General features: G+C 40.3%; 1 protein-coding gene across 2 annotated transcripts; it reads right to left on the bottom strand.

Moving 5' to 3' along the window:
• Positions 1-1,001: 1,001 nt before the first annotated feature.
• Positions 1,002-11,759, bottom strand: LOC100285189 (uncharacterized). 2 transcript variants are annotated; one of them, XM_023302513.2, is made up of 12 exons: positions 11,319-11,759; positions 11,124-11,209; positions 9,535-9,600; positions 9,285-9,455; positions 8,935-9,105; positions 8,672-8,827; positions 8,320-8,466; positions 8,150-8,221; positions 7,529-8,059; positions 6,715-6,881; positions 6,274-6,334; positions 1,002-1,432 (listed from the first exon to the last, which is right to left on the bottom strand). In XM_023302513.2, the coding sequence occupies exons 1-11, from the start codon at positions 11,482-11,484 to the stop codon at positions 6,295-6,297; spliced, it is 1,773 nt and encodes a 590-aa protein (XP_023158281.1). In that variant the 5' UTR covers positions 11,485-11,759; the 3' UTR covers positions 1,002-1,432; positions 6,274-6,294. The 2 variants fall into 2 exon arrangements, with proteins under 2 accessions (XP_023158281.1, NP_001151555.2); NM_001158083.2 differs by lacking the exon at positions 1,002-1,432 and having other exon boundaries at positions 5,728-6,334; positions 11,319-11,737.
• Positions 11,760-13,689: the final 1,930 nt, after the last annotated feature.

Genomic DNA, 13,689 nt, shown 5'->3' with positions numbered 1-13,689 from the left:
ATTAGTGTACAAAATAATATACTAAGTCTAGAAACATACCTTGTACATTGATTTGCACTTTTCACCCATTTAGCACATAAGTGCTTAATTAGTGTGTTGGGCATCTAATCACCAAAATATTTATAGAAATTGCCCAGGGGCACATTTCCCCTTCAGAAATCGACAAACAAAAAATAGCAATTTGAGAGGTATAACTACCGATTAGTTGGTCTATTGGCTGACCCACTCTAGACATCTCACCTAATTTTACCTTCTAATTATTGCTTTTAGAGGTTTGTAAATAGATCCCTAGCTCGTTTGTTAGTTAGCTATCTAGCTACACATGTAGTGTTAGTTAGTTAGCTATGTAATATTTAGGTAGTTAGTTAGTAATTAAGTAGTATTTAGTTTGTATTTATTTATTTAGTTAGTGGTAGCTAGTTAGTATTCAATTAGTTTATATTTACCGATTCTCATTACTTATTACTTATTAGTTGCTAGTATCCAAATTCATTTGGAGACAACAAGTTTGGTTTTCTACATGAATTAGATGGATGATCTAGTAAGCTTAAATCACGGAAGCTTATTATATGAATTAGATGGATGATCTAGTAAGCTTAAATTGTGATATTCTAGTCCAAGGTTTAATAGGGTTAATAGAATACTTATACTAATGAGGTGCATCTTATTTTTCGGAAGCCCTTGAAAGAATATCTAGGTTAAGCATGTTTGGCCTAGAGCAATCTTCAGATGAGTGATCAATCGGGAAGTCTTCTCGAATGCGCATGAGCAAGGACAAAGTACGTACAAAAAACTTGTGTTGGTCTGTGAAGATGATCTATGGTCCTAGAGGACTACCAGGAGTAACTACCATCGATCTGAGAGCAGACGGGGTGTTACAATGTGGTTGTAGTGTCCAATGCTCAATTCGCCCCTAACGAGGTTGGAATATCACAACTTGCTCAAATTGAATGTCATTATGATGATGTTGTGGTGACCCCTCAAGAGATCCCTTTGACCTATAATCATCCAAGTTTTTTTTCAACGAGAAATTACTCTCCTTTTAAGAAACCAAAGAACAATAGAGTTCAAACAGACACACTAGGGATACCAGTTTACAACCACATATCAGAGAACCACAACACCAGTCAACCTGCAGCTAAGCACATACGAGATCCACAGCCTGGAACAGCATAGAAAGAAGCACATGCTGCCGGCACACAGATGACCAGGAACTAGCATCTGAAACATAAAGCAACAGACTAAAAAGCGCCAAGCAAGCTGGAAAGGGCATCTCTCCAAACAAAAATAAGGGACTTCTTCCACTTCAGACCACTTCAATGTCACTGCAATTTTCCTCAACCGAATGCTGCTCCTGTAACCACTTCTTCACTGAGTCCATTATATCTTCCAACATCGCATGTTCCCTTGTCTTGAGTAGCACGCTCCAACTCTACAAGAAAGACACGACCTCATATATGATGGTTGTCGTATTGTTAGGAAATTTTTTCATAATCGTCATCTTATTTCTGTTACACCAAAGGGACCAAACCAGCCTGGTAACAATAAAGAGATGGAATGTGCAAACAACATGGGAGGTGCCCACTCCCTAATTGCTAAACAGACTAGCTACAGACATGGGGACATGGTCCCAACCAGCAATATTTTTCATTCTTCTCCAAACATATTTCGGAAGGACACAATGAATAAAGATGTGATCAACTGTCTCTTTGTCCCCACACAGAGAACACAACGTACTACCCTTCCACCCTTTTTTCTAACACTGCGACCGCTTGGATTTTCCCATTATAAATTTGCCAAAGAAAAACCTTGATCTTCAAAGGCACCTTGCAATTCCAATTTTTTTTGTAAACGGGGTTTTTGACATCACCATTGGTCCTAAATATGTAAAGGGATTTTGTAGTGAATCTGCGGGAGTTGTCTAGAGCCCAAAACACTAAGTCTCTCCCTTGAGAGGTATTATGCTCCCTAAGCTCGGTATGAAGCTCTTCCCATAAGCAACAATCAGAATCATTAAGGGGCCTCACCATATCTATACTCCACTCCCCTCTCTCACAGCATTCAGATAGGCACATCCTTGTCCCTACAGATATCAAAGAATCTAGGATACTTGATTTTAATAGGAACCTTTCCCGTCCAAATGTCTTTCCAAAACAGGGTCTCTTCCCCATTTTTATCTTGTTTGTCACACCCCATTGAAACATATGCTTGACCTGATGAAGGCCTTGCCAAAATTGAGAAACTCCCTTGTTCTTAGAGAGAGAAATTATTCATGTGCATGTATTTAGCTTGCAGCAGCTTGTACCATAACTCATCTGGTCCTTGGCATAATTTCCATATCCATTTCACAATCAAGCATTTGTTCATCATGAGAGTGTTTGTGATCCCGAGACCTCCTTGGTCTTTTGGTCTGGTCAAACTATCCCATTTCGCCATGTGATATTTTTTTGAGTATTCGGTCCCTTGCCAAAAGAAGTTAGCTCTGATCGAGCTCATTTTCTTGTGAATCTTATTAGGTAGGAGGTAGAACCCCATAGTATAGATTGGTAGACTACTTAAACACGAGTTAGTCATAATGAGTCTTCCCCCAGGAGACAGGTGTTTACCTTTCCATGGGTCCAGCTTTTTTCTATCTTTCCCACAAAATGATCAAACACAGAGGGTTTCAGACGACCATCCGAAATAGAAATTCCTAGGTATTTCATCGACAGAGTTCCTAGAGAACAATTAAGCATATTGGCCATCCTTTCCCTTTCTTGTTGAACTGCCCCAAAGACAAAGACCTCGCTTTTATGGAAGTTTATTTTTAATCCAGACATCCATTCGAAATAGTAAATGATTAATTTCAGATTTAAGATTGACCTATCAGACCCATCTATCGTGATCACCGAATCATCTACATATTGGATGTGGGAAATGCCACCAGGAACAAGGTCGCCTAATACATCAGAAATGTGGCCCTTTTCGACCCCTTTATCTAATAGGACACTTAAGGCATCCACTACCAAGTTCAATAACAGAGGCGAAAGAGGATCACCCTACCTAAGGTCTCTGAAAGTTTTGAAAAAATTGCTCCTCTCCCCATTAATGTTCACACAGACTTTCCCCCTTTAATTGTCCTCATCACCATATCAATCCACCTATCTGGGAACTTTTTCGTTTTCATTACTTCCTCCAAAAAGTCCCACCTGACTTTGTCATAAGCTTTTTCAAAATCAATTTTCATTATCATACTTTTTTTTCTTTGTCTTCAACTCATGAATAATTTCATGTAATATGACCACCCCCTCTACGATATTCCTATCTTTAATGAAACACGTCTGGCTGTCTCCGATCGCCTCCTTGGCTGCTAGAGATAACCTATTTGTCAGAACTTCGGTGAAAATTTTAAAATCCACATTGAGCAGACATATGGGTCGATACTGCCTAATGTTACTTGCTTCTTTAATCTTGGGAATTAACGTGATAACCCCAAAAATAAGACGTTGGATATCCAGCTTCCCTGCATAAAAGTCACTGAACATCATGATCAGATCACCTTTAATAAGATTCCAAAACTTTTTGAAGAAAGAGGCACCAAATCCATTTGGTCCATGGGCGGAATCCTTGTGCATTTGATCAATTGCTTGTTTAATTTCACTGATATCAAAAGGCTTAACCATGGAGTTCATTCCCTCTTTGCTGGTCATTGGCCTGTCACTCCAAAAGTCCTCACTCAACTTCATGTTGCAGGAGGTGTTCGGTCCAAACAGGACTTTGTAGAAGTCCACAATGTAGGCGATCAGAGCTTTCTGATCCATACAAACCCCCTTGTCTGTTTCCAAATAGGCAATTGTGTTCTTCCTTTTCCTCCCATTAGCATAGAGATGAAAAAATCTTGAGTTGGAGTCCCCTTTAACTGTCCATTTTCTACGAGCCTTTGCTGCCAGAACACCTCATCTGAATGGTAAATATGATCAAGCTTCTTCTCTACCGCGATTATTTTTGTCCAGTTCTCCCATAGATTTACCTGATCTTCTATCAATGCATCTATCTGATCTAGCTCCTGGATAAGATCATTTTTCTCTTTATTTTTACCCCCAAACAGCATCCTATGCCACCCTTTGAGGAACCTCCTCAACGCCGTTAGGCTCCCGTGCCACCCTTCAATCGAATAAATGCCCTCAGGACGATTCCCTACCTTTCCGATCCATTTTTCTTTGACTAACTCTTCAAACCCAGGCTGCAAAAACCAGTTGTTCTCAAAGTAGAAGTACCTTGGTTTGTTATGGGCTTGATCCCCGGAGTCAATAATAATAGGATTATGATCAGACCCCACCATGGTAAGTCCACGGGCAGAACAAGAGGGAAATTTCTCTTCCCAATCTGTCGAAACCAAAAACCTATCTAGCCTCATCAAGGTTCCTAGGGATGGAATTCCAATCTTGGAGAAAGCCACGAGGAGAGCTCTAGAGAAAGACATCACTTAAGGTACCTCATCCTCTAATACATTTACTATTTTGAATCAGGAGCGTAATGAAACTTTAGCTTCGGTTATGAAAGACATCGGCATAGAGTTAGATGATTATGATGATCAAATAGATGTTTTTAAAGAGGAGGAGAAGTTGAGGGCAGCTATTGCAGAAGCCAATTATAAAACACATGTAGAAAAGATTAACAATAGGAATGCTCCTCAGACGGAAGAGGAGATTCAGGAATATGCCATGGAGGCTATTACAAACTCAGATAGGAATTATGAATGGGAGGGGGCCCAGGATGGACCTATGGTACCAGTAACCCAAAAAGGTAAGAAGAAAGAGAGACCGTCAAAACCTTCAAAAATCATAAATGAGGTTTCTTAGCTGGAACATTAGAGGTTTGGGGAACAAAGAGAGAATCAATCAGCTAAGGGGGTATATATCTCATGAAAAAATAGATATAATTGGGGTTCAGGAAACTATAAAACAAGATTTCTCTAACAAGGAGTTGAGATCTCTTGACGGAGACAACAATTTTTTTTGGAAATGGCTGCCAGCTAGGGCACTCTGGTGGCATTCTGATGGGAGTCAAGGGTGATTCCTTAGAGGTGGAAGATTGGGAGTGTTTCACTTATGCTATCAAAGCTGTGGTAAGAGATAGGGTCTCAAATTTTATGTGGTGTGTGATTACAGTGTATGGTCCTGCTAACCACCAGTTCTCTAAGGAGTTCCTGAATGAACTCTCAAATATCTGCAGGAATGAGGTCCTTCCTGTTGTTCTTGGGGAGACTTCAATCTTATAAGGGAGGTGAGTGAGAAGAACTCTCTTCTATACGACCATAAGCTGATGGATAGCTTCAATGATTTTATAAGGAAGTTTAATTTGAGGGAGATTCCCATGGGTGGCCTCAAATTCACATGGACAAGTTAACCCCGTGTTGATAATTATCCAAGTTAGTGTTTTGTGTTTTTGATGTAAGAGACATTTCTAATAATGTTGGTTTTCCTCGTGTTGCTCTATCAGTCGATGTTGGCAGTCTATAGGGCCTCTAATAGTGTGGATGTTCAAATTATAGATGATAGGATTGTAAGAGCCATTGATTCAATGATGGAACACCTACTGTAGCACTAACAGAACAAGATATTGAGCTAAGCAAATGTTTTTTCTCTAACCAAAGATCCCATTGTTCATGAATTCAATGATGTTAGTAATTCACATAATTCTTATGCAGGAGGAGATGATGAGCTGTTAGAGGCTCTTGAGGCTAGGGACAACACGGAAATTCATTAGAGAGGATTTGTCTACATTAAGAAGGTGACTACAAGAGTATTTAGTTGCCGCTGCAGGTGAAACACATGGTCAGGTCAAATGACAAACAAGTCCATTCTGATTCAGCTCGGCCTTGAACAAGACAGTAGCACATCAAAAAAAGAAAAAAGTCCAGCCCAACAACCAAAGGCAAACGAATTGAGTGGAAAGGAGAAACCACAGCAGAATACAATGATATATTCACAACCCGAACATGCAAGATGCAACAACACAAACACAGTACCTCACCCTACCTATAGAAAGGCACAGGCTCGTCCAACCTATACAACCACTACAGCACTGCCTCCACAAAATGAGGGCGGGCCGCAAGGTTAAACCTCACCGACCGAAGGATTTACCTTCACTACAAGCAAGTCATGTCAGATGAAAACCTACTCTTTCCCCCCATCTAGGTATCGCAGGGTCATCTGTGCTATTTGATCACAAAACGAATAAGAACACGGGAACAAATACAATGGAAATGAAGCCTATGGACGAATTCCATGCCTGCCTGAAGTTAGATGTATGCTATTGGAGGTTGCGCGTCAATCCACCTCGTGATGCAGTTCTGCAGCATTAAAAATAATGTGTAAATTAAGATAGCACTTGACAAAAACAAACTGTGTTCCAGTGTTACTGGTATGTCACCAAATAACTTGAATTGCTAGTGCTACTTTAAGAAAACAGGCACGCATTACAGAACTAGTCAACAAAATAGTAAGAGTCAGTCTGCTTATATACAAGTATACATTAAGCAAGACAGCAATTGAAAGATTTATAGTAATTAATATATGAATCCATGGAGTTGAAGTAGGTAGCACATATAGGGTTTACTAATCTTCCAATATATGTGGTATACGTGTTAAAGTATTCAAAGAGAAGGTCAAGATCTAATATATATAAAGCCTTATAAAAATATTCTTGTATAAAACATTTCCAAGGGCATACCTTCCCGAAACAGTCTGAGAAGTTCCAGGTCCTCTCAAATTACCAAGCCGTTCTTGTTCAAGGCACACCGCGGCAAATTTTTTCTCCAAAGCAGCTATCTCTTGCCTCTTCTTTTTAGCCTCCACTTCCTTTGCTTTATGTAATGTATCTACTTTCTTTGCTAGCATCTGTAGGCAACAGTTGATAAGCTAAACCATAGAACCACAGTCATGTTTCCTCACATACAATATCCACTATGTCCAATCTAATTCAATACTAGTTTTGAACACTGACATGGCCTCTAATTATTGTCGGCAAACAGATTAACAATCTCACTACCACACTACTCCCTCTGTTTCAGAAAAGGTTGTCTTAGTTGTCCAAAGTCTTACCAAACCAACAAATTCTAGAAATTTGTATTGTTTATCATCATCAGATCTATGTTTCTAGGATCACGATGAGAAATACTTTCATAAATGTTGTTAGACTACAAATCTAAAGAAATTGATGGTCAAAGATAGAAATGTTTGGATCAGGACAGTCCTAAAACAGCAACCCTTTAAGAAAAGGGAGTCCTACAAATTCACGTGGGAGAACAGAGGTACTCTTCTGTCCCATATTAGACGACGTTTAAGAATCTCATGGAAACCAATGTTGAAACCAAAAGAGATGTATTGGAAAAAGAGAAAGGTGCACTTGGAAGTGAGAAGGTCAATTATTTTGAGACAATATTTGAATGCTATAAGGTCATCTATTTTAGGAAGCCGGGAGTAGTACCAATTACTAAATGATAAAGTAGCATCTTAATTTCCGCAATAGTAGTATAGCATCATACCTCCATTGCATCTTCTTTGTCCTTTAGAGTTTGGTCTTTCTCATGGCATGCCTTTCTCAAGGAAACCACCTCCTTTTGCAACACGTCATAGAGTACACCAGAGACCATGTCAGCTGAATCATTGTTTGCGGTTTCATTACTTTTTTCTTCTGCATTAGCCTTCCAACTATCAGCTGTCTCACAATCTCTAACTGCATCCGTAGATCTATTGAGTGAATGAGGTCCACTCCCCAGAACTTTTCCCTGGTCTAATGACCTGGTACCACCATCAAATGACTTTGAAGTTCTTCCTGCATGCTTCAGGACCAAACAACTGCTGGTAGAGAGGGGGGATCTTGAATTGAAAGATGGAGACCTCCTCATTAACACACCGTTTGGAGAGATTTTGGATATACTATCAGCACCACCTAGTGAAAGTCGACGGGGAGGTCCATTACTTATACATTTTCCTTCCATGGAAGGACGACAAGATCCACTTGGAGTGCCCCTCAAGCCATCTTCTAAAACTTTTAAGCGCAACTGATACTTTTCCTGAATTCGCATAAATTTTAATGGTCAGTTGAAAATTAATTACTCCCACGCCAAAATTATTAGCTCGAAAGGGATATTGTGATTATTAACCTTTAATTGAGCTTCCGATCGAGCAGTTCTCTCTGCAATAGCAAGTTTGTCACGAAGCTGCTGCATCTCACCCTACAGAAGCAGTTTTTGTCGACAACATTAGAACTAATGCATTTTACACTCTACTGATAACTGTGGATGCCCTATATGAAACAGCTTTAGCATCCTACCTGCAGGAACCTTCGCTCTTCCAGCCACTGTTTAACAGGCATTACTTTGTCATTAGCATCTTTCCACTCGTTTGCGACCACAACAGCAACCCTATTTGCAGTAACTTTAGCTCGAGCAAGTTCACGGTCACGAATTTTCTTTTCTTCCTAATTGTGTCATGAAAAGAAAATAGCACAGGTCATATGATTGTGTAAAGAATCAATAAATTGCAGAGTAATGGCCTGTTTGCAAGTGAAGATTGATCTACGGATTTTTAGGCTTTAGTTCAACTTTCTATAAAGAATCTTAGAGATTTGGATCATAAAACTTCCTTTCCAAACAGACCCTAAGAGATGAAAGATAGTAGGTTACATTCATTTCTTGAACTTTTCGTTGGTAATCCCTAACGACATTGGCAGCTGCACCACCTTGCAGAACATCCTCTTCCAACTCTCTCACAGTTTGACTCAGCTTTTCCACTTCCGCAACTTTTTGGCGGTGCAGCCTATCCAAGATCTTATTTTCCTCCTGCATTCCAGGAAGGTAACCAACAAATAAGTTCAATCGAGATGACTTTACTGGTTAATTATTTAATTTATTGTATAGACTTGTAAGGTACAAAAGAATCTATTTACCTGGCAAATTTCAATTTGCTTCATCAACTCTTGGTTCTTATTTTGCATGTCATCAACCATAGCAGCTTTAGCCATTGCGATTTGTACAGTCCTTTCCGCTTCTAGCAGTGCTGCCTCCTTTTGCTTTGTTAAACGGTCCAAAGCTCTATTGTCGTCTTGAAGCTTTGCAATCTGAAAAGAATCAGGAATTCTTTTGTCATGTATAGTAAATATGTATCCTCTACATTAAAAGGAACCACATATATGATCTATACAATCAAGAGAGGAAATCAGTATGCCAAGAAGTATAAGAAAAATCTGAAGACTTCATCGCAATCAAAAACAAGTAAGAGGTAGGTTGTAAGTACTACCTCCTTCCTACAAAGCTTTAACTCTGCTTCAAGCGGCGCAAGGATGGCTTCAATAGGTGGCATATCATCATCTTTCTGAGCTCCATGTACTCTTCGTAGTGTTGCTTCCGCCGCAAACTGAGCAGCCATAGCAGCCTTTTTCTCATCATTTGTTTTCTTCAGTTCTAGGTTCTGCAAAACTCTAGTGATCAAAGAGCAACCAATTGAGGGGGCAGAGACAACAAAAGGGAGTCATAGGATATGTACATACTTTGCTTTCAAGGAGAGACTCTGTCAACTTGAGCTTCTCATCCACCTTCTCTAATTCAGCAGTGAGCTGCCATAAAAGTACAACATATTAACAGTCATTTTAACAAAGGAAACTAACCATCTCTAACAAAATAGAAAGAAAAACTCCCTTCTTTCCCTTTATTTTCATTTTATTTTTATGTCAAAGAGCAATAGAGCATGGCCCACAAGTCCAGCTACCATCATGAAAAATAACGTTAAAGAGCATAGCATGAGGTAAGATCTTGTATAACATACTAGTGTCAACATGACTCAGGCCATCTCTATATTCACTAATTACTAATGACATACAAAACTACAAATTAATTGAGTTGCCCCTGGCAAGAGCAATACCACACAAGTTTAATATGACAGATGTATCTTTGATTTGAAATAAAAAATGCCTTAGCAGGTGAAATAGTTATTTGAGAAAATCTCTAAACACAAAGAAATGCATGAATAACAATAAAAAAAATGCAAAGAACCTTTGCCTTGGAACCCAAAAAGGGCAAAATCCCAATCACCGGATTGATTTCATTAACCAGTCCTAAATCAAATGTTTGGTCCTTCATGTTTCAGGAGCTACTTGGATTTGCCAATAAGCAAGTATGTTATAAAAGCCAGGTATTCTGTTCATTTCATCAGAAAACCTATGGCATGTTGTGTTCCAAAGGAATAAGATGATAAGCAAATGGGAGGACCTTAGATCCAGACGAATAATAGATGCCCACAAACAAGATATCTCATCTTACAGAAACACAATAGAAAAAATAAGATCATACAGGATATGGTTCCTTGTGAAATTAACACTGACCTAAATTGGACAGGCTCAACAAACATTTAAACTGCAACTATATGTTTAAGAAACAGATAGGTAACAAAAAGGATCCCAAAGATAATACTAGGCTCTAGCTATGGGCACAGTGCTCTGAAAGTACAATAAGGTTCTGCCTTAGCTGAAGAAAAGAAAAGGGCATCCATATATATAAAGTGAGAATCAGAACTCAAAAACTGTAAAAGAAGCTTCAGGGTCCCCGCACCAGATTCTATTCACTTCAGTGAACTCCTAAAGTCTTCCATAACTAGTCTCATTCTTATTTTTCTCAGCAATTATTGACACTCCAGATCATATGTACTATGCCTTGTTGATAAACTAAGAAAATGAAACCAAGATATGAGATGCTGCTATTGACTTATTCAGCGGGTAGAAGAGAAGTGCCCATTAAGGTGAGGCTGCTTCAAACCAGCGGTCCGGTGACTCGGTGAGACAACTCTCACCACTGCACCAGGCCTGCCATTCAGAAATGAACCATACCATTAGAATTAATCGAACCAACTAAATACTACCAGAAACAAACACGATTCTGATGCCTTGCGTTCAAAGTTCAAACTCCTGCTAAACCCAGCTTAGTTCGAGTCCGAGTCCGAGTCCCTCCTCTGAGCTATTTGCCCATGCCTGCCATGCTTCGCACTTAAAATCTGGCAACACCACTCCACTCCCGTCCACAAATACAGTGAAATGACCATTCAAACAACGGTCTTACACAAGCATGAAGAACATTCAGAAGTTACCTCCTCGACTGCCTTCTCCCGTGCCCTCTCCGACAGCCGCAGCGCCTTTATCTCCGCGTGCGCCTCGCCCAGCTCCCTATCCTTATCTAAAACCTCGTAAAAGAACCAAACATTGCGCAATAAGACCCTTAAGATGCTGCGAAAATCAAATAAAATTTGAACCCACGCAGCAGTAACAGCCACGAATCAGCTCACCCCTGACTTCGTTCTCGAGCCGGTTAAGCTCGACCTTGACGGGATCCGAGCCGTGCATGAGAGTGAGGAGGTCGTCCGCGTCCAGGCCCGCCTGCACCGGGCCCCGGCGGCGCGCGGAGCCCTTGTGCGCCGAAGCATTCCCCTCTTCGCCCCCGCCGTCGGCCATCTTCAGATCTGAACCCCAGCTGGGCAACCCACCATCCAAATCAGCCGCCGCCACCCGGACTGGCGCTCCGCCGCCGCCGAGCTCCCGTTCCGCCGCGCTGTAGCGTGGCTTGCTGCCTCCGCAATGCCCCGGTCAGCGGCGGAAAAACCTAGCGGAGGTGTCTTGCTGCTAGGCGGTGAGCGCGTTGCTCCTCCACTAGCGATTTGTCTTGTCTTGCTCACAAACGGTGTGTGTGTTCAAAAACTGGAGAGAGAAAGGGGGAGGAAGGCGTTTCCGGATTATTTAAAGCGGCGCGTTTCAGTGGTGATTTGTTTTACGTCAGAATTAGGTAAGGCCACGACGCCACGTAATCGTGGAGGCGATTGATGCCTTGATGGGACAGTAATTTGTACCAGGAATACTATAGGTATACAGTATACTAGCCGTATTGGCGCGGGCGTGTGGCGGGGCGGCATTAGCCCACGTTTCATCGACTCGTTTTCCGGCCAACGTGGCAACGTTCGGCATAGTTACGTGACAGTTATTTAACAGTAGCTCCGAATATTTGTCTCACGTTAGTTATTTTTTAAACTAAAACACGATAAGATAAATATAAGTAGTGGAAGTATTTAGCAGTATTACATCATGATCAAATTATTGGACGTGAACACATACTAGTCCCTACAGACATCAAATGGACGGCCTTTGTATCGGAACCAGGTTAGACAGACACGTGAGCTTCGAAAAAATGAAGGCTAATTCATATGGAACATAAACGTGTGAGCAATGATCAAAATTTGATATTACAGCATAGATAACAATGTTACTGTCTTTTTAAGACATATCCCAGATAACAATGTTACGGTTTTTTAAGACATATCCCTCTGTCTCTTACCTGTCTTCGTATCTGATATACAGAGTGTTGGTTCTACCTATTTTTTACTAGTTAGTTGTTGGTATATGGTTACATTTTTCATATATCATATAGTTAGATATTATTTAAATAAGATATTTATATATTTATATAAACATAATTATATTTTAGCAATATATACATATTTATAATATCGTTTTCTTTGTATAACACAAGCAAGCGTGTGTGGCACGCGCGGATGTGGTCACATGACTTGGATTTGACCCAGAGGCGGACGCAAGAGGTGGGCAAAGTGGGCTATGCCACACCTCAAATTGTATAACCTCTTGTACCAGGTTTAAATATACATCAAAATAAAAAACTTTATATATTACGTGTGGCCAGATCTAATGAAAATTTAGCTTCGATTTGACTTTTTTCTCAACGCTCAACTAATACTCATCCCACTAACCTTTCGAGTCGTTCGATTCTCTCCCCTAAAGTCCAACTCACTCGTGGCTCGCTCGCTCCTTCAGTCAGTGACTGATCGGTTAGTAGGTGACTTAACTTGTTCGTTGCCAATCCTGTCTTGTCTCTTTGTCACTCGTTAGCCTGTCGCGTCGTAGGTATATAATGTCGCTACTTTGCCTCATAGTCTACATCAATAGTCGGCAAAGCTGTCAATGAGATCTTGTTTTTGCACCACGACGCCACCTGTATTCGCTATCTCACTAGGGTCCACAACGAATCTGATGAGGCCGGTCCACCCAAACGCCCCCGGCCCATCGCTGGCCCGTCGCTTCCCTCTCCGGCTCTCCCCTAGAGCAGCCAAAAAGTGTTTTTATGATATTCATGCCTTTTTGAAACACTCCTTATATTATCGTCTAGCACCCACATTATTATGATGAATCTACTATTATCTAGTAGTCCAGTCTAGTAATTTGGCTCTTACGATGTCCTCCCACCCATAGAATTTTGTTATGCGTCGACCATTGGTTCGACCACCGATGCTGCACCCTCTTTTCTTCATCGTCGCTCGTCATCTCAATTATATTAAACTACAAAAAGTCCCTAAAAATATTTATATCTATCCATCCATATACTTATATTTATATCTCACTTTCGTCTCTATCTCTATCTAATATTGTAATATCAAATAAAGATCATATTGTTTCTTCCGATCTATTTTTTACTTTTAAAAAAGTGGAGATGGAGATGTATTAGAAAAGGGAAAAGGTGTATTAGGAGAAGAGAGATGGGTATCGAGAGGTGAGAAATATAGTTTAATTATACTAAAGACTAGAAGACGGTACAAGTTTACTAAACATAATTAAATTTATATTTAATACTTATAATTGATATTCAATATTTGA

This window comes from Zea mays, chromosome 5 (assembly GCF_902167145.1).
Source record: "Zea mays cultivar B73 chromosome 5, Zm-B73-REFERENCE-NAM-5.0, whole genome shotgun sequence".
Taxonomy (NCBI): Eukaryota; Viridiplantae; Streptophyta; class Magnoliopsida; order Poales; family Poaceae; genus Zea; species Zea mays.
This window is presented reverse-complemented; position numbering and strand designations above follow the sequence as displayed.

Excerpts from the sequence above, each read along its gene's own strand:
- LOC100285189 (XM_023302513.2), bottom strand. The coding sequence starts at position 11,484 with ATGGCCGACGGCGGGGGCGAAGAGGGGAATGCTTCGGCGCACAAGGGC. Across the intron at positions 9,601-11,123 it reads GGGAGAAGGCAGTCGAGGAG|CTCACTGCTGAATTAGAGAA; the intron begins GTAACTTCTGAA and ends CTTTTATGGCAG. Across the intron at positions 9,456-9,534 it reads AGTCTCTCCTTGAAAGCAAA|AACCTAGAACTGAAGAAAAC; the intron begins GTATGTACATAT and ends AGAGTTTTGCAG.